Source organism: Lycium ferocissimum, chromosome 3 (genome assembly GCF_029784015.1).
Source record: "Lycium ferocissimum isolate CSIRO_LF1 chromosome 3, AGI_CSIRO_Lferr_CH_V1, whole genome shotgun sequence".
Classification (NCBI taxonomy): domain Eukaryota; kingdom Viridiplantae; phylum Streptophyta; class Magnoliopsida; order Solanales; family Solanaceae; genus Lycium; species Lycium ferocissimum.
In genome coordinates, this window is record NC_081344.1 from 13,798,382 (window position 1) to 13,821,467 (window position 23,086).

Consider the following 23,086-nt stretch of genomic DNA (forward strand, 5'->3'; position numbering starts at 1 on the left):
ACCAAACCAAACCAACAAAAGTTGGGTTTTTCAACCTCGTGTTTTCTGGGTTTTTAGGGTTTTTCGGGTTTTTCGTTTTTTCCGATAAAGTCTTCATACAAAACATATAACTTGTACTTCAAATATTTCTTTAGTCCTACTAAGATATGACTATCTAATTAAGATATTTATTAAGAAAATAACACAAAACGTGATGAGAGATGACATTGTACTAAAATATTCAACGAAAAAATTAATGAAATTACATAAAATAAAATGATCATAATCTAAAAAAGTACTAAGTCATGCTACAATAAATACAACTAATTTATAAGGCATGTAAAAAATGATCATAATCTAAAAGTACTAAGTCATGCTAAAATAATATCTATTAGACTATTAATTCTTGACTAAATATTAAATGAAAAAAATAAAATTAAGTTATGTATTTTCACTTTCTAAACTAATATAAAACTAAAGAATAGATATCAAAATTATTGTCATTCCAACTCTCTTAGATATGGAATTTCTTTTGTTAGCATTAGTATTGATTTGATTTTTGTTGAGTTTTATTTGAGTTACTAATATCATTGGGCTATAAAACTTATTATTTCAAAATACTAATTCAAACTTGAAATAATATGTTAAAAGATAAAAAACATGAAAAAGTTAAAGAAACATTTATAAATTACATTATAAATAAATATTTTTATATAAAATATGTTTGAAATCTTATAAATGTAAAATGTTAGGGTTGTTATCCAAATGTGGACATTTTTTTTGGTTAAATGAAACTAAATCCAAACTAATAGTTAATCTGGGTTTTTTTCTTCTTCCTAACCCTAATAATCTCTGAAAAGTTGGTTTTTCATCCTAATTATTCTTTGCTTATATGTTTTTAGATTTTGCGTTAATAGATAGACAAAGTGAGAAAAATGACAATGTTCTCTTCCCAACATTCTTTTAATTGTTAACACCCTTCTTCATCAATATTTAACAATGTTCTTTTATTTGGTAATTTGACTGTAAAAAAGTCTAAATAATCTTTCTTGGATTCTTTGTTCTCTTCCAATCTCTAGTTACATATATAGAGCAGCCCCTTCGCCACAATATCCAACAATTGGTCTTTGGTGTTAATGTGTCATCTCAATTATTACTCAAATCAAAAGCAAGTACATCAGAAATAAAAGATGGCGACAAACACTTATTCTATCAAACCAGACATAGAAACAACACCCTTGTTAAAGCATGCATGGTCTTTGGTGTTATAAATAAGGGAATCAGAAAGTTATCATAGAAGAGTGAAATTTGGATCTACATGTCAAAAGCGATCAGCAAAATAAGCAGCTCAATAAGGATTAATTTCTACTTTCTTTAAATAAAAAGCTTCCATCCATTTGAGGCTCAAGACCAGCTAACTGATGTAGCGAAGGCTCTATTCTTCCTTAACCAGTATTTTCAGGATAGCATATTATATTTAAGGAAATTTTGCCTTGCACCTGATATATTTTTCTACAAATGTGAATCTGAATTTAGTCCACACTGCTTCTACAAATCCCTTCAACACCTTGCTGAGGTTTGTCTTTTAGCTTTTTTCGATCTTATTCTCCTTCCCAATCAGTCAAACAAAAACATACATTCTGACTCTGGTGTTTGTTTTTGGAGTTGAAAATATAAGTGCACATTGCATTTCTCTATTTTTCTACTAGCCACATTCTATTCAGAGTTTAAAATCATATCCATATGTGTGTGTGTGTGGATTAACCATGTGAAGATAGACTTGTTTTTGGATCTTTTCTCAAGATCCATGATACCACAATGGTTCATGCAAACTCCCCAAACGTTGATTTTCTCAAACCACTATTCATATAGGGGTATATGTATATCTACACAAAAGGCAGCCCCTGGTTCCCAGTTCTTTCAACTTTTTGGGCATCATTGCTCTTTATGTTTAAGGTTCTGTAACTATAAGCAGATAAAATGGACAAAGTATTGGATTATCAGAACCCTCCTAAAACACAATGCTTTACTCTGGTTTTATGCTAGGAAAATAATATAACGATGCAAAAACAATAGAGTGCTGTGAACAGGTTTTGTCTTAGAAAAAAGCTGCAGAAAACCGTCTGTGATACAGTCATACTACGACAAAGTATACCATACATGGGCTATAAGCTTGACCATTTTCTTCTTCCATATGGAGGAAAGAAGTCGAGGATTGTTTAAAGATGCCTGCAAGCATTAACCCTATTCATTATAGCAAAACAACAGACAATTGACCTTGTTGAACAAAGGGTGCCCCACAAGAAGAGATATATTGTTTGAGTACTTAAGAACACAGAGTTCAATCTTCCTCCAAAACTATAGCAGAGGAAAAACATCTTTTCCCGACAGCCCACGAGTTGGTTGTTTGCCAGCCTTCACCCTCCTTATAACATTCAATCTGCAATCACAAAAAGGAGTATTGATTAACAGAATCACATATGTAATGGAAGCTAAGCATAACAAAACAATGAAATAAATAATCTTATATACCATGTCTAGCATTTCATCAGATTGAACGCCTCCAATTACATAAATGGACTCCTTTAGAACAGCAGCAGCTGAATACCCCCTTGGGTAGTTCATTGGTTCTCCAATTATCCATGTTCCAAGACGGGGATCATAAATCTCAATGCTCGGCACATGTTGAGACCCATCATAGCCACCAAGTGCATATCTAAAGAGCAACCATGAAGCTAAAAGTGAACAAAAAGAAGAAAAATGGGACAGATCACGGACCATGCTCAATACCCACCCCCTCCTCCCACTCCCACCTAGTGATTCTTCAGACAATACACATCTCCTACCCTCGAGAACATAACATGGGAGCAAAGATATAGAATCCAAAGAAACGAGAAGAGAACCACATACAACTTTCCCCTCAAAGGAACCAAAGCATGAGATCCTCTTTTTGTGCTCATACTCTCAATTTTTGCCCAAGCATGTTCTCTGGGGTCAAATCTTTCAGCAGTCCTGTGGTAATAGCTAATAAGAAAGATGCTACAGGAGAACACAGCAGAAAACTTAAAAACAGCTCAACTGCTTTCACAAATGAAGATAATCCTCTATTCAATGAAATAAAAGAAACAGTTGCAGATTTCTATCGGAACAACTTTAACACTAAAAAGGACCAGAGTTTGAAAAACTACAAGCAACTATCATTTCTTAGGAAAGATGAGAATTTTATTCAATGATTGGAGAAAATGAGGTCCAAATGTCAAGCTCCTTTGGTGCATACATTATAAAGAAAAAAGAAAACAGCAATTCAGCAATAACTTACGCCAAATAATTGCTTCCATCATATCCACCAACAGCATATAATGCACCATCGAGTTCTGCTGCTGCAAGAGCAAATCGCTGCATGCATGGTAGACAATCACGTCAGAGGAGATTATATTAGCACTTGTAACAAGAAAATGGAGATGCAAATGGATACTACTTAAGAAACATAGTCTAAGAAAAAGATGCAAATTGAGCCTGAACTGTAGGCAAAGACAAAAAAGAGACAAATATTGTCTTTGTTAGCTACAAATGAGATGAATTCACTTGGCCACTGTAGTAAAATATTGCCAAACAACACATCATTTTATTTTGCAATTTTAACCAATTCTTTCCCTCAACTCTTCAAGGTCTCCTCACTTGTTTATTTCTTCATATTACCTGACTACTAGTAAAGGATTGAACAAAGAAGAGACAAAGGAAATTCCACGGAAAACGTGATGATAAACGACCCCACTAAAGACTTGCTACAAATATTAAGTGGATGAAAACAATATCCAAGGGTAATGCGCATGAGCCTTCTTGTCAGAACAAAGATTTTGAACCGAAAAGAGCTGTCTCAATGCAATTACTTTTGCTGTGGCAAAACCGAGCACCAATTTCAGCTTGTTTTTTTCACATGCTCTCTGTCCCTTTCAACTTCAAAATATAATCATCGAAGTAAGCAAGGGATAGAACTAACCTTCTGCGACATGGATTGTGTAGAAATCCATCGACCTACTTGAGGATCATACATTTCAACTTCTGAAAAGCATTCAATATCAGTTCCGCCACCAATTGCAAAGATCTTGTCCTTCAAAGGAGCTCCAGATAAGTTACCCCTTTTCCCATTCAAACAAGGATGCACAGTCCACTTATTATTGGCCGGGTTATATGATTCAACTTCACAAGAATAGAGTGGCATCAGTATCAGCAACTTAAGAGAAGGGGTTGGGGAAGGAGGGTATGTGAAGGGAGGGACTATTGGCGTTACCTGTGTTGTACCACAAGCTTCCAGATCCGCCACCAAATACATAAAGTTCTCCACTCAGATTTGCAATTGCAAAATATGACCGAACTGAATTCATTGGCTGAAGTGACTTTAAAACATCATTTAAAGGCGAGTACAAGTCCAAAGCTGATAACCATGAATCACCATCATATCCTCCAGCTAGAATGATTGACTCATCATTCACTATATCGCTTGACTCAAACACATCTTCACTGTCATGTGTACGCGAAGGACTTGTGGACTCCAACATCAAACATCTTCTTTTTAAAAGTTCAATTTCTTCTTTTGCATCAGCCTAAATTTCACGGGAAGACAACAAAATAACCAAGGGACAAAACACTACAGCACTCAGATTTTCACTTCTATGCAGACACAGCATGTATGCAGGTACACATGGAGAACACAAAAATCATTAAATCATTTAGACAGAGAAAAGACACAATATGAAGCATCAAAGTGGATAGTTATTAAGTTCGTCTCTGAGAATAGCACTGAATACCATCATCAACTATCACTGATATATACATCTTTTTCAATTTGGACAAAGCCTTATGGACCAAGAGCCTAAGTTATTTCCCTTTTGGTTCACAAACTAAATTTAAACCACAACCATGATATCCATTCCAAAAGGTTATGCAATTGGATTTGAAAAACTTCCCAAGTGACATTTTGGGGGCCAAACAACAATAAGAGTGTCTTAAAAATGTATGGTTTGTATTGGCTGTAGAGAATTCTATCAAGTAGGATATAAATTAAAGTAATATTCCCCTGACCAATAAGAAACAATACTTGCATAAGCAAACTTATACCTATCAACACCCTGAAAAGTCTCTGAATATATAATGAATAATCACTCTAGTAACAGATTGCACAGATTCCTCGCGAGCATTCCATTTCCCCAACACCAAAAAGAGTCTTTTAATCATGGATCTTTATATGAGCTTGACGCTTTCTTTGCTATATAAGATGTAAATTCATAATAATACTCCCCTCCCTGAACAAAAAGAGAATGTTTAGAAAAGCCACCTCCACACGGATCAGGCCTCTCCCCAGATAAAGCGGATAATTTCTCCTATAAATATTCAATTTCCATTAGTTTGTTGTGTCAAAATTACAGCGCCCTCCTTGAAAAAATAAAATCAATGAACCACACACGCATTCCCGACTGTAGTACTCATGCAACATTTTCTTTCTATCCCTCTTTACACTAACAGACCCTTGAATTAGGCTACTCAAGCTCTGTCACTATACCATCTAAAACAGTCAAGCAGGTACTGTTGTTCGTCGATTATTTACCAAATATCTGGCTACTTTAATAGCATCTTATTTAGCAAAATTAATTTTCATCCTTGTTTCACACATATCACATTCCCCTACTTTGTACAGTACTTGAAACTAATGTTCAATAACATTTTCCCATTGGCAGTTACGTATCCGAAATGATACGATAATAATCTTATTATTTCCTCTTTTAGAAATCATAGTAGCATTTCTATGGTATATGATCTTAAATCTTGAAGTCACCAACTGCTATGGCTTATTATCATGATTTCATCTACTTTGAAAGAAGAAACAGAATGTTAAGCTCCTTTCTCAATTTGTTTATCTTGTTGGGATGACTAACTACTAATAAGCTCTGACGGTCCTGATTTTGTTACAAATTCCCTTATATCACCTATGGATTCTTTTGGCATAAAAGATTTTTTTTGTTTGCAGCTCTTATTCCAACACACTCGGCCCCCAACACAAACAAAACAAAGAAGAATTCTTTACATTTTTTTGCCATTCTTCCAAGATGTCTAATAGAGAGAAATTCTCTACCATAGACCAACGAGGAAGAGATTTTAGCATAAAGTAGATATGTCCCCACAAGACCAATATTATAAAGAGATAAGGTTTACCAGCTCCTGCTCCAGGCCACTCATTTTTTCCAGTTTCTGCTCCAGGCCACTCATTTTTTGGGTTTGCTCTTCCCTAAAAGCTTTCAGTTCTTTCATAACCAGCTGCAAAAACAGAGATAGTGAAGTCATATAAAAATATATAGAGCAGAAAGGCTGTCATGATTGACGAAAATCGGCACATATTACAAGAAAATGATTTACCTGAGTTATAAAAGAAGGATAGCCAGCCAAGTCACAAGAGCCTTCTTCATTCTTCTCTTCTTCAGGAGGCTGTGGTTCCAGAAAAACTGTTTGGCCAATGCTTACATCATTATCATTACTTAGCGCTGCATTGGTGGTTTCCTCTGCATGCCCATTTGTGGGGGACCCTGCGCGTGCACGCGCAAGAGCTAATTCTTTAAGTTTCATGTATATAAAATCCTTCTCATCTGATGCAGCTTGACTATCAAGTGGTGCCTCAGGCTGCAGTTCTCTATCATCTGACCAACGAGAAATGTCTCCAGCACTCAACTTCCTATTCACATCAACGGAACTGGATGGTTTATATTCCCAGTCTTGTGGCGCAAAAGATCCGTTATCTGCTACCTCGTCATTTGCAGGTAGACATTGGACTATACTTCTCCGATATGCTGGATTATGTGATATGCTACTTGGAGCAAATGCAAGAGATGAGAGTTTGGAGATCAGTTTACTAGATTGAGCATGATCTAGCTCAAACAAGAAATGATGCAGACTGTAATAATTATCCAAAATTATTGGCTTAAACTGATCTTCTAACAGTGGTTGACAGTACAGACGGACACGTATCTGAACCTTCAAAACAAACAACAAATTTTCAGTAGAAGAATCTTTACTAGGATATAACCCGACACGCATCAACACAAGCAGATAAAGCCAAAAAGAAAACAATGATATAAAACCTGTGCAGGATATCCTGTTCTTCCAGGGTTATCTGATGTCCAAGCATATGGATCGATTTGCATTTGACCAGAGCTTGCAGCCTCAAAGATTCCATGGAGCTTCCTATCGCTATAGTTGAACAAGAACAGTGGCAAACCAGGATTTACATTTTTCACATATGAAATGTGTTGACTAGGTAAACCTGTCAAAGATTTTAAAATGTATATAATTGGGTAAAGTGTGACAAATATGTAAAGAAAGTAATAACTGACTCTCACATGAATCATGATAGTAAAAAGACATTTAAAACTAAGTTCTCAAACATATATATGCCTCAACACCAAATTGTCCTAATTTATTATTTTAAAATGCCAACATATTAGAGCAGAATAACTGACCAAATAGTTGAGTTTCGAGACATTCTCTTATTGTAGTATTCCTGCAGCCAAATATAACACCGCCAAGTTGATCTCTCGGCAAATTTCTAAAAACTCGAGCATTTTTTCCCTGGTATGGTGATGAAGGTGCTGGATTACTAGGTCTGAAGGTATGTGTTCTTCTCCCTGGTCCCATCCTGAAAAATTCACATGTACAAAACTAAATCATCATAAACTGTAAAATAAAAACAGAGCTACTATGATCAAGCTAGACAAAGCACAGGAATTAAACAGCCAATACAATAAGTACAAATAGTGTATTTATTTATTCAAAGGAGAATTAAATGTCTACTTAAGACCTCAAGTATGGCACTATATGTCTCAAGGCACAATCATCTCTTCCTATTTTTCTAATATGCCAAGAACAGAAAAGGAAAATATAAAGAATAATATGTTATATCATGACCCGTTCAGTGACTTGCCCATTTTAACCCATCTAAATTGGCCCAACCTGCTCATTTGACACCTTTAGCCATGAAAACATCATACAATAATAGGATGACAATATGTGCAGGTGAAAGCAAATTAGCAATTCAGCACTCTAAGCCACCCACATTAGGAACTCTTAAGCTAGCTTTCGGCCAAAATATTTTGGATCAAATTTTGAAAATTTATCTTCAAATATAAATATTTTGGATCAAATTTTGAAAATTTATCTTCAAATATATGTTTGGCCATGAAATTTAATCAGATTTTGAAAATTTATCTTTAAAATACATTCAAGTTTCAAAGACTGGCTCAGATCAGTTTTTGGAAGAAAATTAACTTCCACTCACAAAACTTCAATTATTTTCCAAAGTAAAATGCATGTCCAAACACAACTTCATGTTCCAAAAATCACAAACTTCAAAAACTCAAATTTTCAAGTGTCAACTTCTATGACCAACTTCTAGTGTTTTCCGGTTCATCAACACTCGGCTACCCAAAAAACTTAATAACGAAAAATTAACTCCATACACCATTTTTAACTGTGCAAATGTGTTGATCTACAGTACTTTTCATTCAGTTTCAAAATATAGTACTATATTATACTTCAAAAATTTAACAAATAATGTCCAAATTCGCAGCAACAGCTACATGCATTTGAGACAACAGATGTATCAGATTTAGAAAATTTATCTTCAAATATCTGTTTAGCCATGAAATTTGATTAGATTTTGAAAATTTATCTTCAAAATATTTTCAAGTCCAGTTTTTGGGAGAAATTTTACTTCCACTAACAAAACTTCAAATTTTTCAAGTAAAATGCACGTCCAAACACAACTTCAAAAACTCAAATTTCAAGTTTCAACTTCAAAATCTACGGTTAATGGAGATCGTTCTGCAAAAGTAAAGGGAAACAGATCAAATGCTTGATTAGAAATTCATAAACATTCGTAAAAATAAGGATATAACGCGAGATGATCACAGTAGCAAAAAATTTACAAGTAAAAATCAAAAAGGAAACGAAATTAACAATTTATTTGCTCAACAAGACAGTGTTTTAGCTACCAATAGAAATGATCGATGTTTTTCTGAACAAAGTATAGCTACTATAAAATAGAAGTGCAACCGTATCAAAAAACGAATTTACACGTACATACAGTATTGATCTACAGTACTTCTCTCATTCAGTTTCTAAATATATATATACTGAATTATGCTTCAACAGATAATGAACAATTTACTTGCTCAACAACAAAGTATTTTAGCTACCTATTCAAATGATCTATCTGAATTAAAAAATGTAGCTATAACAATTATAAAAGTGTGATAATATGAAAAACAAATCTATATATACATAGAAGTGAGAATTGTAATTGAGATTGAGAGAGTTTTTTTCACTTTAAATTAAATGGAGAAAAAACTGTAATAATAAGAGAAAGAGGCGCGAAATGTCACTTCCCAAGTACTACTTGACACACATATAGTTGATGAAAGGACCCCACTGTACTTTTCTTTTTCTTTTTTTAATTTCGCATGTTATATTTTATTTATTTTGAAAACATTTTTAAATATTCCACAAATTTTACCTCACATTTTGATATTATATGGAAATTAATTTTCACTTTCAATGGAAGAAACTGTAATACGAGAAAGAGGCGCGGAATGGCCCTTCCAAGTACTTGATACGTATAATTGATGTCTTGATGACACATATACGATTTTGTATTCCTAAAAAATTTTAGTTTTCCATAACTGTGAGTTAGTCTTCCAACAAGTAATGCTTAATTCCTTAAGTTTTTTTTAACAACCTACAAGTAATGCTTAATTCCTTAAGTTTTTTTAACAACCTATGGAATTGACTAGAGTAAATTGATTTTATAAAATTCATTTGCTCTAAGTTATAATTTCTAGCATGTGCATTGCACGTACATTACTCAATAGATGATTAATAGAGTAATAATATTGGTATTTACAAACATTCTTTGGCGGCTTCGTTGCACTACTGCCACCTAATTCAACAAAACATGTTTATGAAGCTTCTTTACACTTACATTGAATCAATCATGATGTGTGGTAACAAAATCTTATAAATTCTTGATAAGCAAGCCATAAAAACAAGAATAGTGGTATGAATCCAACAAAATAATACTTTATATGCTGGTAAAAAATTTTAAACTAACCAATTCAAGACAAAAAGATTTTAGGTCATTTGAGAGGGAGGACATGCTGAAGAGCTTTTATGAAGAAAAAAGATTGAGTTTTCCCGCAAGTAAAATAAGTAGTTTGCAAAAGAGACTTAATTGATTTAAATTCCTAAAATATTAGGACACAATATCAGGAAAGATTTTAACAAAATATACTTAAGTTTTCGCGCAAGTTCACAGTTGGCTCTGCTGAGACAAAGAAAGGAGACTAGTCCTCTATACAAAAACATGTGCATAAAATGGCTACCTATTAAAATATCATTCTTCCTATGGAGGTTCTGGAAATTCAAAGTCCCCCTAGATGATGTGGTGAAGAAATGGGTTTTCAGTTCCCCAAAATATCATTGCTGCCAACCCTCAGAGATTGAAAACTTCTCACATATTTTCTAAAATCATCAGCAACTCAATTTATATATATGGAAACAATTCAGTGGACCAGTGGGTTTAAACATACAAGAATCGCACATTATTCATGTTATTAATCTTTGGTGGGAAGCTCCGGTGAACCCTCATGTAAGGAACATCTTTAGAGCTATTCCAGCAATCATTCTATGAGAATTATGGAAGAGGAGGGATGCAACTAAACATGGAGGAAAGATGTCATGTTAAACTTATCTACCAGATCATGCATACCATTGTGCGATTCTCGAAGGTAAGAAAAACAACTTTAGGTATGCACCATATAAATGGAATGATCTGGTAGCAATGTTGGCAGACTATACCCCCGAAGTTAAGATCAAACAGGTATTATGGAAATTTCCTGAAGAGGGATGGTGTAAATGTAATTAGGTGTACTATAAACCGAGAAAAACCCGAAATTTCCCCGAAGAATTGGTTTGGTTTGGTTTTAGCTCAAACCGAACCAAACCAACCCGACATTACATGTATTCAATTTTTAAAATATTTATTTGTAATTTAATTTATAAATATTTCTTAAACTTTTTTGTAGTTTTTTATCTATTATCATATTATTCAAGCTTGAACTTAGAATTTTAAATGTCAATAAGTTTTATATCCTATGGATAGTAACTCAAATGGAAACGAAATCAACACTAATGCTAACAAAGAAATTCAATCTACAGAATGACAATAATATTGGATATCTATTCTTTAGTTTTGAATAATTGGAGAGAGTGAAAATACATAACTTAAGTTTTTTTCTTTGTCAGTAGATACTTGTGTATTTATTTTAGGAATTTTTAGATTATGGTCATTTTCTTTAGGGCTTATTAATTAGCAATACTTATTTTAACCGATTTTATTATCTTTAGTTGAATATTTTAATACTGATCACTCTTCTCACATTTTGGCACCAATTATATAGGCAGACTAAAAAAATATTTGGAGGATATGCTTTGTATCAGATTCCGAAAAAAAAACCGAAAAATCCGAACACACAAAACCCGAATCTGAAGCCATGGCTATCCTTCAAATGTAATATAGCTTCCAGGAAGGAGCTCTTAGAGATTTTGTGTTAGGAATGACGGAGGAGATCTGATATGGGCACAGGCAGAGAAAATAGAGGCTGCACAGAGTACACACAATCATGTATCTTTCATTAAGATAGAGACAAACTCTAATTATAGAGACAAACTCTCTACTTTTAGGGAAAGTGATGCATAAAACCTGGGAGGTGCCCTGACAGATAGTGACCTTAATGGAGGAGATTTGGGATTTGATGGGAAACATAAGGATCATAGTATCCCATGCATACTCTAAGAGAAGGGGACACAATTGCTGATTACCTTGCAAAGATGGCTCTAGATCAGGGAAGACAATGCATAACTCAGTTCAGCAAATGAAAGAGGAGGGGAGGAGGTTAATCAACAATCACAAATGGCAATTGCCCTATCTAATAAGGAGATAGGTGCAAATGAATGGGGACACTGGAAAGATGTACTGGATTTTCTATGCCCAAATCCTTTGGGAGAAGGGCTTAGAGATCATTTTTACTTGGCCAAAGGTATACCATAGCTTTGTGATTTAGAGCAGGTATACACTTCGCCAAAAAGTGATGCATATATTCCCCCGTCAGATAATTGAAGACGGATGGAGTATGTCTTATTGCTAAAATTCATAGCTATGATGGTGTTAATCTTATGCTTCCTGCCGTCACATAAATGGTGCAAATATGCCCTTTTCGTTGACGATTTAAAAAAAATAAAATTATTTAGCTTATTTTTTAATTAAAAATTTCATGTTGCTTTTAAAAAACTAGGTCTACCTATTTATTTTGAGTAGACTTAGTTTTTTAAAGCCACGTGGCAATTTATTTTTCTAGTGGGTTGTCTGGTTCATTTAAAATAGGAAAAAGCGTCAAATATACCCTTCTACTTTAGTTTATTGGCTAACTTTGCCCTCCGTTAGCCAAAGTGATCAAATATACCCCTCCGTTAGCCAGAGTGTTCACTTGTACCCTTAAGTAGATGGAAACACCCAATTCAGCCAAATTACCCATTTAATTAAAAATACCCATGTCTCATACTATAACCCGCCCCTACCCAAAAAATAATTTGACCCCACCCAAATATACCCCTCTATGCATTCTTTCTAATCTAAATCTTTTTTTTTTTTAATTGTTGTGAATTGCGTTTGGGTGTAGTTTCTATTTAGGTTTTAGTAAATGGATTTAATTAGAATACATCTTATTTGGTAAGATTTGTTTCAGTGATACGTTTAATTTCTGTTAGTTCTAATTGATTAATGAAATCTAAAGCTATGGTTTACTAGTTGTACATTGTGCATGTGTATGATTTATTTGAGTATCTATATTAACATTTTGTATTCTTTTGGTGTCAATTTCGTAGAAGGATCCAATGGCTTGATTTAAACAGAACAAGAGTGATATTGCATGTGATGTTAATGGAGGGATTTATGGGTGTTAAGAGGCATTTAAGTGGGAGCTGATAGTTGTTTCTATCTAATAGAAAGAATGCGTAGAAGGGTATATTTGGGTGGGATCAAATTATTTTTTGGGTCGGGCGGGTTATAATATAAGGCATGGGTATTTTTAATAAATGGGTAATTTGGCTGAATTGGGGATTTCCATCCAATTGAGGGTATAAGTGAACACTTTGGTTAACAGAGGAGGTATATTTGATTACTTTGGCTAACGGAGGGCAAAGTTAGCCAATAAACTAAAGTAGAGAGGTATATTTGACCCTTTTCCCTTTAAAATATTATATTCGTGGTTTTAAAAAAATAAGGCTACCCTTTTTTAAAAAGAAACAGACACGACCCACCAGAAAAAGTTTACCATGTGCCTTTAAGAAAATAAGTCTACCAGAAAATAAATAGACTTATTTTTTAAAGCCACGTGATATTTTTTTTTTTTTAATTAAAAAAAAGCCAAATGATTTTTAAAAAGATTTTGGTCAGTGAAAAAGGTTAGTTTGTGTCATTTGCGTAATGTCAGGGGTATGTATGCACCATTTTTTTTAACAAGAGGTATATCTGCTCTAAATTGCAAAGTTAAGAGATGCATTTGCACCTTTTCCCTTTTTAGTAACTGATTTGTTCATTTTGCGGGGATAGCACACAAGAGAGAGGCTTATACTCTACACATCACTCAGGAAAATATAATGCATCTACTACAAAAAAGGGATGGTAACACCTCTATATTTTGCAACATATACTTTCAACTAGTAATCGGTCGATGTGTGGTATTAGTGCCAATTGGTGCTCATCCTATCAAATGAAAGCTAGATGGAAGCCATATGAAGCAGATACAGAGAGATACAAAGATGGCGCAGGGAAAATCAACAAATAAACAACATAAATTAAAGATACTCAAGATTTGACAACAAAACAATTAACTGCAGCAACAAAGGAAAATCAATTAGCAGTTCAAGAAATAGTTCCACATCCAAATGAAGTATTACAAGATATTGTTGCTCACAAAGTAACATTAACAGAAATACAGAAGGCAACAGAGGAAACAGGTGGAGGAGGATAAAGAAAATGAGGATAGAGCAAATAATATTCACAAGGTGGCTAGAGAGGCTGGAATTTCTCCAAAGGCTCTAGCTAAAAGTGGAAGAGACAAAATACACAGGAAATCAATCAAACCAAGAGGATCTCAACAAGGAGGATTGCTTTAACAAAGGTTAAATTATGATTAAGGCCCTTAAATGGAACATTAGGTTTGTTAACACTCAACAGGCATTTCAGAGACTCGTTAATCTACAAAGACAACACAAGTTTGGCATAATTACTCTCATGGAGCCATTTTCAGAATTGTAGGCATTTGCAGAAATATAAAAGAAGACTTGAGATAGAGACAACTTTGGCTAACATAAATGGGAAGATTTGAGTATTTTTAGATGTTGCAGTTCAATATGATATCATGATGGATTCTGATTAGCAGATCACTTTGAAGATGCATCACCAAGACATAGATAAAGAGATCATTACAATTTTTGTCTATGCCAAATGTGTTGAGGGAGGGAGACAATAACTATTGGACAATATGTATCAACTAACTAGTTCGCTCAATACTCCTTTGTTAGTTGGGGGTAATTTTAATGTCATACTTTCAGAGGAGGAGAAATTGGGTGGATTACCTGTTACTTTGGATGAATGTGAAGACTTGGCTTTTTGTGTTAATTCTTGTGAGTTGTTTGATATGGGTTACAACGGAAGTCCATATACTTGGTAGAATAAAGGGGTCCGAGGATCGTATTTTTAAAAGGTTGGACATAATCTTGGTCAACAATAATTTCCAAGAATTATTTCCACAGATAGATGTTGAACATCTTGCAAGGACAGGATCTGATCATGCACCTCTATTGATGTCATGTGGGGAAGAGGCACTCAAATTTTGAAAACATTTAGATTTTTGAATTTTTGGACTCAACATGAGTCATTTAAAGAGGCGGTGAGACCGAGCTGGCATACATAATTTGTAGCAACTCCATATTTGGCTTTTAAACAGAAGCTGAAGAATCTCAAAAAGGCCTTATCAGCTGGAGCAGGGATACTTATGGAGATATTTTTAAACAATTTATTATCAGGGAAGAGGTGATTACGGTGAAAGAGAAGTTGTTTGAAGAAGAACCAAGTATCATCAATATAATTGTTCTTCAAAAAGCTCAAGCAGAATTGAAGAAATATTTGAGTATCAAGAACAATATTGGAAATAGAAAGCGAGCTTTACTTGTACAATAAGGAAAAAAAATACTTCCTTTTTTCATAATCATGTCAATGGAAAGAGGAAAAAATTGCAGTTGAATTGAATACATGACAATAATGGAGTGTGGATAGAACCTAGAGATCACATATCGTATAAGCTATTGCACTATCTTTCTACAAAAAAAATCTATCACAACCGGGTGATAATGTGGGATTTGAGCTACTAAATCACATTCCCAAGATGGTGACTCATGAGCAAAATATGTCTTTATGCTCATATCCAGATAAAGAAGAGGCAAAAAGGGCAGTATTTGTGTATCAGAGGAGAGATCTGCTAGTCGACTTTTAATGGTTTTATTTTAAAAAATTTACAAGTAGTTTTTATCAACGTTGTTGGGAGATAGTTGGTCATGATATTCATGCTATTGTCATTATCTTCTTCATATTATCTCACAATTCCCTACTCTCCTCTATCTAAATCTATCACACATACTAAATGGTTACAATGCTCGAATCTATACTAAACCAAAGTTCTTAATTAATTATCTCATCTGATCCTAAGTCCTAATGTCCCATTGTCACCTTCCATCCAACTTCATTATTTAATTATTATTATATATAAAATGTTTGAAACTGATTTTATTAATATATTATTATATATATAACTAATTGAGTTATTATATCTTTTGAACCTATAGAACTTGGAAAGCGATAGTATTAAAAGGGGTATTTGATTTATTTCACGCCTTTTCGATTTCTTCTAAGCTACTTTTGATTTCTTCTAATTATCTTGAGATTTTGAATTAGGTACATTTACAATTCTGGGAACATATTATTCTTGTAAATAAAATCATCACACAAATTTGAGATTGTTTAGTTTTATTAATCAATAATTGCAAAGTCGAATTTAAACTTTAAGCTTACAACTTTCCCCAATGTTGAATAAGATTAAAATTAACTAAAGTAAGATTCTAACTATGGTTTGAATAATTAATAAATATTTCATATATTTGGAATCCCACAATTATAGACATTTTTAAGTAATAAATGTAGTACTTATCTTTTTTTTTTTTTTTTTTTAATTTGAAGTGGTAGGTCTATGAACGTGTCCATCTGGCAGTGGCCGCTGTAAGTGTCCACCTTGTCCGGCCCGGCCCCTAATAAAACCACCTAGAAAATATCTAATACAATACATGTTCTAAGGAAGATGGAATTTGCATAACATTTTATTAATCTGATAAGGGGGTTGATTGCTAATAATTAGTACTCTGTGGTATTAAATGGGCAACCTACAAGATTCTTCCAATCATCAGGAGCGGTGAAACAAGGAGACCTATTGTCACCAACGTTATTCTTATTATCAGATGAGGTACTTTCAAGGGCCTTGAATTCTTTATTTGATGATAACATATTTGTTGGATATGCAATGCCAAAGTGGTCTTATCCTATGAACCACCTTGCGTATGCTAATGATAATATTATTTTTATTTCTGCTGATACATATTCATTAAGGTGCATCATGCAATTCTAAGAAAGTATGAACAGGTTTTTGGGCAGCTTATCAATAAGGATAAAAACTCCTTTTACATGTATTCAAAGGTGGGTACATATTTAATGCAGAGAGCAGAGGAGATTACTGGTTTTTCAAAAGGACAATTTCCTTTCATATCTTTAGGGTGTCCTATTTTTCACTCTAGAAAGAAGAAGGTCTACTACTCAGACCTTATCAAGAAGGTGAAAGGTGATCGCGTTCATGAAAAGGAAAGTTATTATCTTTTGGAGGAAAGGTTGTTTTAATCAGAATTGTGCTTCAAAGCATGACAATTCATCTTCTCTCAGTATTGGCACCACCAAAATGTGTGATTAATGAACTTCATAAATTTTTGCAATTTTTTTCGAGTAATAAAGAAGAAGGTATAAGTAAGCACTGGGCAGCTTGGATTGATGTGTGTCTGCCTACTATGGAAGGGGGTTTGGGTTTCAAATCACTTTTTGATGTTTCTAATGCTTTATTTGCTAAGCCGTGGTGGAGATTCAGAACTTCTTCAACTTTGTGGGAAAACTTTATATGGAACAAATACTGCCAATCTTTTCCAACATACATTGTTGAACATATTAAATCAGAGATCCAGATAGACATACCACAATGAATTTGGGATAGATCATGGTGGGTGCCCACAATTACAGGGAAATTCACTGTTAACCGTGCTTGGAACATTCAGAGATACAAGGATCAAGAAAACTCTGATTTCAACCATTTATGGATAAAAGGAGTACCATTTAAGATCTCTTTTTTGCTATAAAGACTTTGGAAGGGTAGAATATCTACCGATGATATCCTAAGGAAGATGAAGATTCCTATAGTGTCAAGATGTTATTGCTACTCTCCTCAATAGGAAACTATTCAACATTTATTTTTAACAGGAAAGTTTGCTAATGGTGTTTGGCAGGTGTTCAAAAATGCAGTTGGCATTCAAATGAACTTGGTACAGATCCAAATGGTAATCAAGACTTGGTGGAAAATAGATTGTGGAGAGAAATTTAAGCCTATCCTACAGGCTGTTCCAAAGAATGATTACATGACAATTGTGGAAAAGAAGGAACACCACTAAGCATGCAGGAAGTGTAAGTTTTAAAAGAGTAATACATGAGGTTAACTGTAATCTATATTACTTATCAAAGGTGAGATATCCTTGGCTTAAATGTATACCCTTTGTATGGGATTTGATTACATTTCTAGAAGGGTATAAACCAATACTTTTCACTAAGATAATGTATTGGAATCTCCCTTTTGATGGCTGGTCCGAGTGCAATTCTGATGGGGCTTCTGGAGGCAATCCTGGATCTAGTTCTTATGATTTTGTGTGCGAAATTGTCATGGGGATCTAACTTATGCTGAGTGTTACTAGTTGGGACATAATACTAATATGGTGGCTGAGGCAAGGGCTTTAATGGAGGGGTTAATGTACTGTGTTGAGAATGACCTTTACCCCCTTATTATGGAGATAGACTCTTTAATGATGAAGAATGTGGTGGAGGGGGTATGAGAATGTTCATGGAGTATTATTACACAGGTGGACAAAATAAAAAAGTTAAAGGCTGGTTTCAATGTGATAACACTCCATGTTTACAGAGAAGGAAACTCATTGGCTGATTTTTTTAACTAACTTTTGATTTTGCAGGTACTTCAAGGTTTATTTCATTTGTTGATCTATCTAGTGCAGGGAGAAGGATTCTAAATATGGACAAACAGAAAATTCCCAACATTAGGATTAGAAATGCAAAGAACACATCAGGAATGGATATACTTACTTGTCTTTAAACCCAATTATTAACGGAATTTCTAATGGTGGTATTAGCCTTATGGCTCATTCCATTGAAATTTTGTCAATAAAAAGGAAGTAAAGTGGTAAGTAGTATCAGGACTATATTGCATCAGCTCTTATGATACTATAATCTTCTTTCTAGCCTGAGGGTTACTGGACTCACTAGTAACTCTAAGGTAAGGTTGATGAGAGTATCATGTGACAAATTTGAGTTGTAGATGATGATTTCAACATGTAAGAAATGAAGATAACAGGAAATATCAGCTACACAAATCACAACCAACAGAGATGCTTCATTCAGCAATGCAAAGAAGAATAGTTGCTTAATTTTATAACTCAATTAGTATAAGATTTTCTAATTGTGTTATTAGTCCTTTGGGCTCATTCCATTGAAAATTTGCCAATAAAAAGGAAGTAAAGATTGAAGTAAGATTTGAGCTATTGTTTAAGATGTACTAGATTAAGCAGTATATCAAGCTTATAAATCAGATGGTGATTTCAACATGGAAGAAAGGACAACAGAGGGTCTCAGCTCAACAAATGGCAAGTTATGCAGATACCCCCAATCCACAAACAAAACTATCAAATCGGGAAGCTCTACAGTGATTTCCTGGCATATTTCTTCAACTATAAACTCAATTAGATGAAATAAAGCTTCTGGCACAAAACTTTTACCTGAAAGAGAACGATCTGGATTTTTTGAGTTTTACCCTTGGCCATGGATACACTACATCGTTGAGAGATTATGGTGCGATAATAAGTGTGTTCATATCGGAGATCCAGACCTGTATCTAAGGTGAAGTCACGGCGTGCAGTGATGTCACCGTCGCCGGAGCTTACTTTCCTATTTGAGGTCTAGGGTTGAGAATATGTCGGGTATGTGTCTATTTGAATTTGTTTTTGCCTTTTTGCTTTTGTTTATTATTTTGCTTTATTATTATTAATAAAATATCCTCCACTAAGTTTAACTTAGTGGTTTCAAAAAAAAAAAAAAAAAAAAGATTTACCAATATACACAATTTGTTTTCGAAAAATTCAAGATGGGAAAAAGCAAATTGACAAATACTCTTTACATAAAAATGAAAATGGATATTTAAAAACTACAATCTCAACATTTTAACTGCCACAAGAGTTATGATACAAGTTTGAAAGAAAGAACAAGTGAAATAACAAAAAACATCCATAAAATTGACAAAAATACTAGATTTTCATCATTCAATTTGCAAACCGGGCCTTGCTTTTATCTTTCAAATAAAATATGATTATTTTTAAACGACAATGGGAGAACTCACATTCAAACTCGATCTTATGGTGCTTGGAAAAACTCAAATTTTGTTCAAATTCTCGGCTAAATCAAAACTAGACATATTGAGGGCCATCTTCGAACTCCAGTTCATACTTTTTACTTTCCCAATTAGGGTTTTTTATTTTAGGCATTTTCTTTTCCTTTCTAGAATGGGTCGTTGCTTCTTTATTTTGCTGATACAGATTTTCCTTTTAATAAATAAACAAATATCCCAAGAGGTCAGGTTTTAAAAAAAACAAATGATATTCTTCTTTCTGTAACTTCTGAAATGTTAGTTTATTAACTAGCGGCTACCACAAATAGACAATCTAAGAAACTTTCATTTACATTTTGTGCCTACAAAATAACATATTACCTTAGATTTTAAAAGAAAGCACAGGAAAAATAATAAAACATCAGAGAAATCGACGAAAGTACTGGACGGACATCGCTTCAATTTGTAGATCGGCCTCTCGATCTTTCAGCTGATTTTTCAAGAACTCACATTCAAACTCAATCTTAAGCTGCATCAAGCTCAATTTTGTTCACAATTCTCAGCAGCGACAAGATTGAGGGCCATCTTCGAGCTCCAACTCACACTTTTTACTTTCCTAATTAGGGTTTTTTTATTTTAGGCATTTTCTTTTGCTTTCTAGAATAGGTCATTGTTTCTTTATTTTGCTTGTACAGACTTTCCTTTCAATAAATAATAAATAACCCTAGTGGCCTGGTTTTAAATAAAACGAATGATCTTATTCTTTCTGTAACCTCTGACATGTAAGTTTATTAACTAGCAAAGACTACCACAAATTGACTATCTAAGAAAAAAAAAATTGCATTTTGTGTCTACACTAGAACAGTTTACCTTAGATTTAACCATGATAAATTGATGTAATTTTTTGTAGAAGCAGGTAGAAACCTAACCTTTAAGAATTTGTCCAAGGAGACCCCCGATCTATCAATGGAAAGATGTTGGCGGCCCACGACAAGCTTTTCAGCGGAACATTCTTGACGGAAGTCTCAACTGTTTTTCTATAATTTGAATGAAAGAGGAAAATGTCATGACATTTATATCGAGATTTCCTAACCTAATTCATTGGCGGATGAATGATAAAATTTAAGTCCCGATCCATGACAAAATGTGGATAAATATTTTCCTTTTTTAAAACCATCCAAACCAGCATAATGTGAGGGCATAACAACATTGTTGGTTCCTTAGTTATTGATAAATTCTCTTTTGGTCATTGTGATATACGACTCAACATATTTAACCATCCACTAGATTCACGGCACGTGCATTGCACGTGTTTGTCAAGTCATCTAGTAGATGTTTTAGGTATCCCTAAAGAATTTTAGTCTTCTGTAACTGTGAATTTGTCTTCCAACAAGTAATGTTTTGATTCAAACAATTAAAAGATGTAATGGTGAACTAACAAAAACACCACTTAATTGGGAATTAAGAGCACCTAATCTATTAGAATCCTCAAGAAGGTTGTAACCTTACTTGTAAATCCTAGGACAAAATGTTGAAATTCAACAAAGAGTTTTCAAGCTCTCACAAGAGGCACAATTCATCATATGTCAAAAACTAGTTATGAAACCCTAATATTCTACTATTTATACTAAGGGCTAAAAGTAGTAAAGAAAGACCCAATTGCCCTTCATTAAAGTTACAAGCAAATCAAAATGGTAGAACGCTTAATTTATTAAATATCTTCAAGTCGTCCATATTGGAGCCTTCCAAATGTTCCATCTTCATCCATAAAGCTTGCAATGTGTGAAGGTCCTTAGCTTGACTCCTTGTGAAATGCCTCCTTGAAGTAGTGTCACTTTGATCTACACCACCTATTGAATTGATCAGAGTAAATTGATTTTTAGAAATTATTTGCTCTAAATTATAATGTTTTTGGCTCAATAGATGATGAATTGAATAATCATATTGGGATTTACAAACATTCTTTGGCGGCTTCACCGCACTGTTACCACCTAATTCAACAAAACATGTTTATGAAATTTCTTTGCACTTACATTGAATCAATTATTATGTGCGATAATAAAATCTTATGAATTCTTGATAAGCAAGCCTTAAAACCAAGAATAGTGGTATGAATCCAATAAAATGATACTTTATATACATGTAAAATATTTAAAACTAACCAGTTCAAGAGGAATAGATTTTAGGTCGTGGGAGAGGTAGGACATGCTAAAGAGATTTTATTAAGAAAAAAATTGAGTCTTCACGCAAGTAAAATAGGTAGTTTATATAGAGTCTTAATTGATTTAAAGTCCTAAATATTATGACACAATATCAGGAAAGATTTTATAAGTAAAATTTTAGCTATTTTAGTTGATTTTGATATATTAAAAAATAATGTAATAAATATATTGTAGATTTTTAAGTCCTATTATATCAGGAAAATGATTAAATGACAATTTAGTCTATTGTGAAATCTACTTTTAAAGGGTAAAATAGTTGAATGACATTTAGTTAAGGTGCTTTGTGCTTTTAAATATACTAGTTCTCGAACACGTGTGTTGCATGTGTTATCCATGCTTATTAGTACATAATATATGCTTCATAAGATATTTGCAATAATATTACAATAAGGGGATAACTACATAGCATAACTAATATTACTACATATTTATATTTAGTAGCTATAGTTTAAAATAATTACATTCCATAGCTAATAATTATATGTTAAATACAAACTTATAGCTATATATATATAAAAAGTAAAATACCCCATCATCACCGAAATATACTCTCTCTTCGCCGCTCTCTCCCTCTTTTCTCTCTCGCCCATCTCTCTCTTTCTCTCTTCTCTCTCTTCATCGCTCTCTTCCCTCTTCCTCTCTCGCCCATCTCTCTTCTCCCACAATTTTCTCTCTCTTTTCCCTTCTTCGCCATCGGGAGCAAAGCAATTGAAGCTAAAATCACTTTTTCTTCAATCAAAGCTTCGTAGGAAAGTGTTTTTTTTTTTTTTTCATTTTTTAATAAAATTCAATTTAAAATAACCACACCCCCCAGTTTCAATAAACCGATTTTTTTTTTGATTATTTTCGATTAAGAATTTTATTTTTTTATCGGGTCTATTATTTTAAAGGGTTGTTTTGTTTGGGGGAAATATTCCACATTTTTTATGTAAAAAAAAGAATTTAAAATCTATAAATATTTATGAAAAAAAG

The 23,086-nt window shown here is 33.5% G+C and overlaps 1 protein-coding gene across 2 annotated transcripts; it reads right to left on the reverse strand.

Annotated features, from left to right (window-relative positions):
• Window positions 1-2,167: 2,167 nt before the first annotated feature.
• Window positions 2,168-19,516, reverse strand: LOC132049788 (uncharacterized). 2 transcript variants are annotated; one of them, XM_059440720.1, is made up of 11 exons: window positions 19,288-19,516; window positions 7,488-7,663; window positions 7,110-7,291; window positions 6,391-7,002; window positions 6,190-6,291; window positions 4,271-4,583; window positions 3,980-4,179; window positions 3,299-3,375; window positions 2,890-2,991; window positions 2,512-2,695; window positions 2,168-2,419 (listed from the first exon to the last, which is right to left on the reverse strand). In XM_059440720.1, the coding sequence occupies exons 2-11, from the start codon at window positions 7,660-7,662 to the stop codon at window positions 2,321-2,323; spliced, it is 2,046 nt and encodes a 681-aa protein (XP_059296703.1). In that variant the 5' UTR covers window position 7,663; window positions 19,288-19,516; the 3' UTR covers window positions 2,168-2,320. The 2 variants fall into 2 exon arrangements, with proteins under 2 accessions (XP_059296703.1, XP_059296704.1); XM_059440721.1 differs by lacking the exon at window positions 19,288-19,516 and adding an exon at window positions 13,770-13,900.
• Window positions 19,517-23,086: the final 3,570 nt, after the last annotated feature.

Bases quoted from the DNA above. Each gene is read 5' to 3' on its own strand.
- LOC132049788 (XM_059440720.1), bottom strand. From the start codon at position 7,662: ATGGGACCAGGGAGAAGAACACATACCTTCAGACCTAGTAATCCAGCA. The intron at 7,292-7,487 runs GTCAGTTATTCT...AATCTTTGACAG, and splicing joins TCTCGAAACTCAACTATTTG to GTTTACCTAGTCAACACATT. The intron at 2,420-2,511 runs GTATATAAGATT...TTGTGATTGCAG, and splicing joins CTGATGAAATGCTAGACATG to ATTGAATGTTATAAGGAGGG.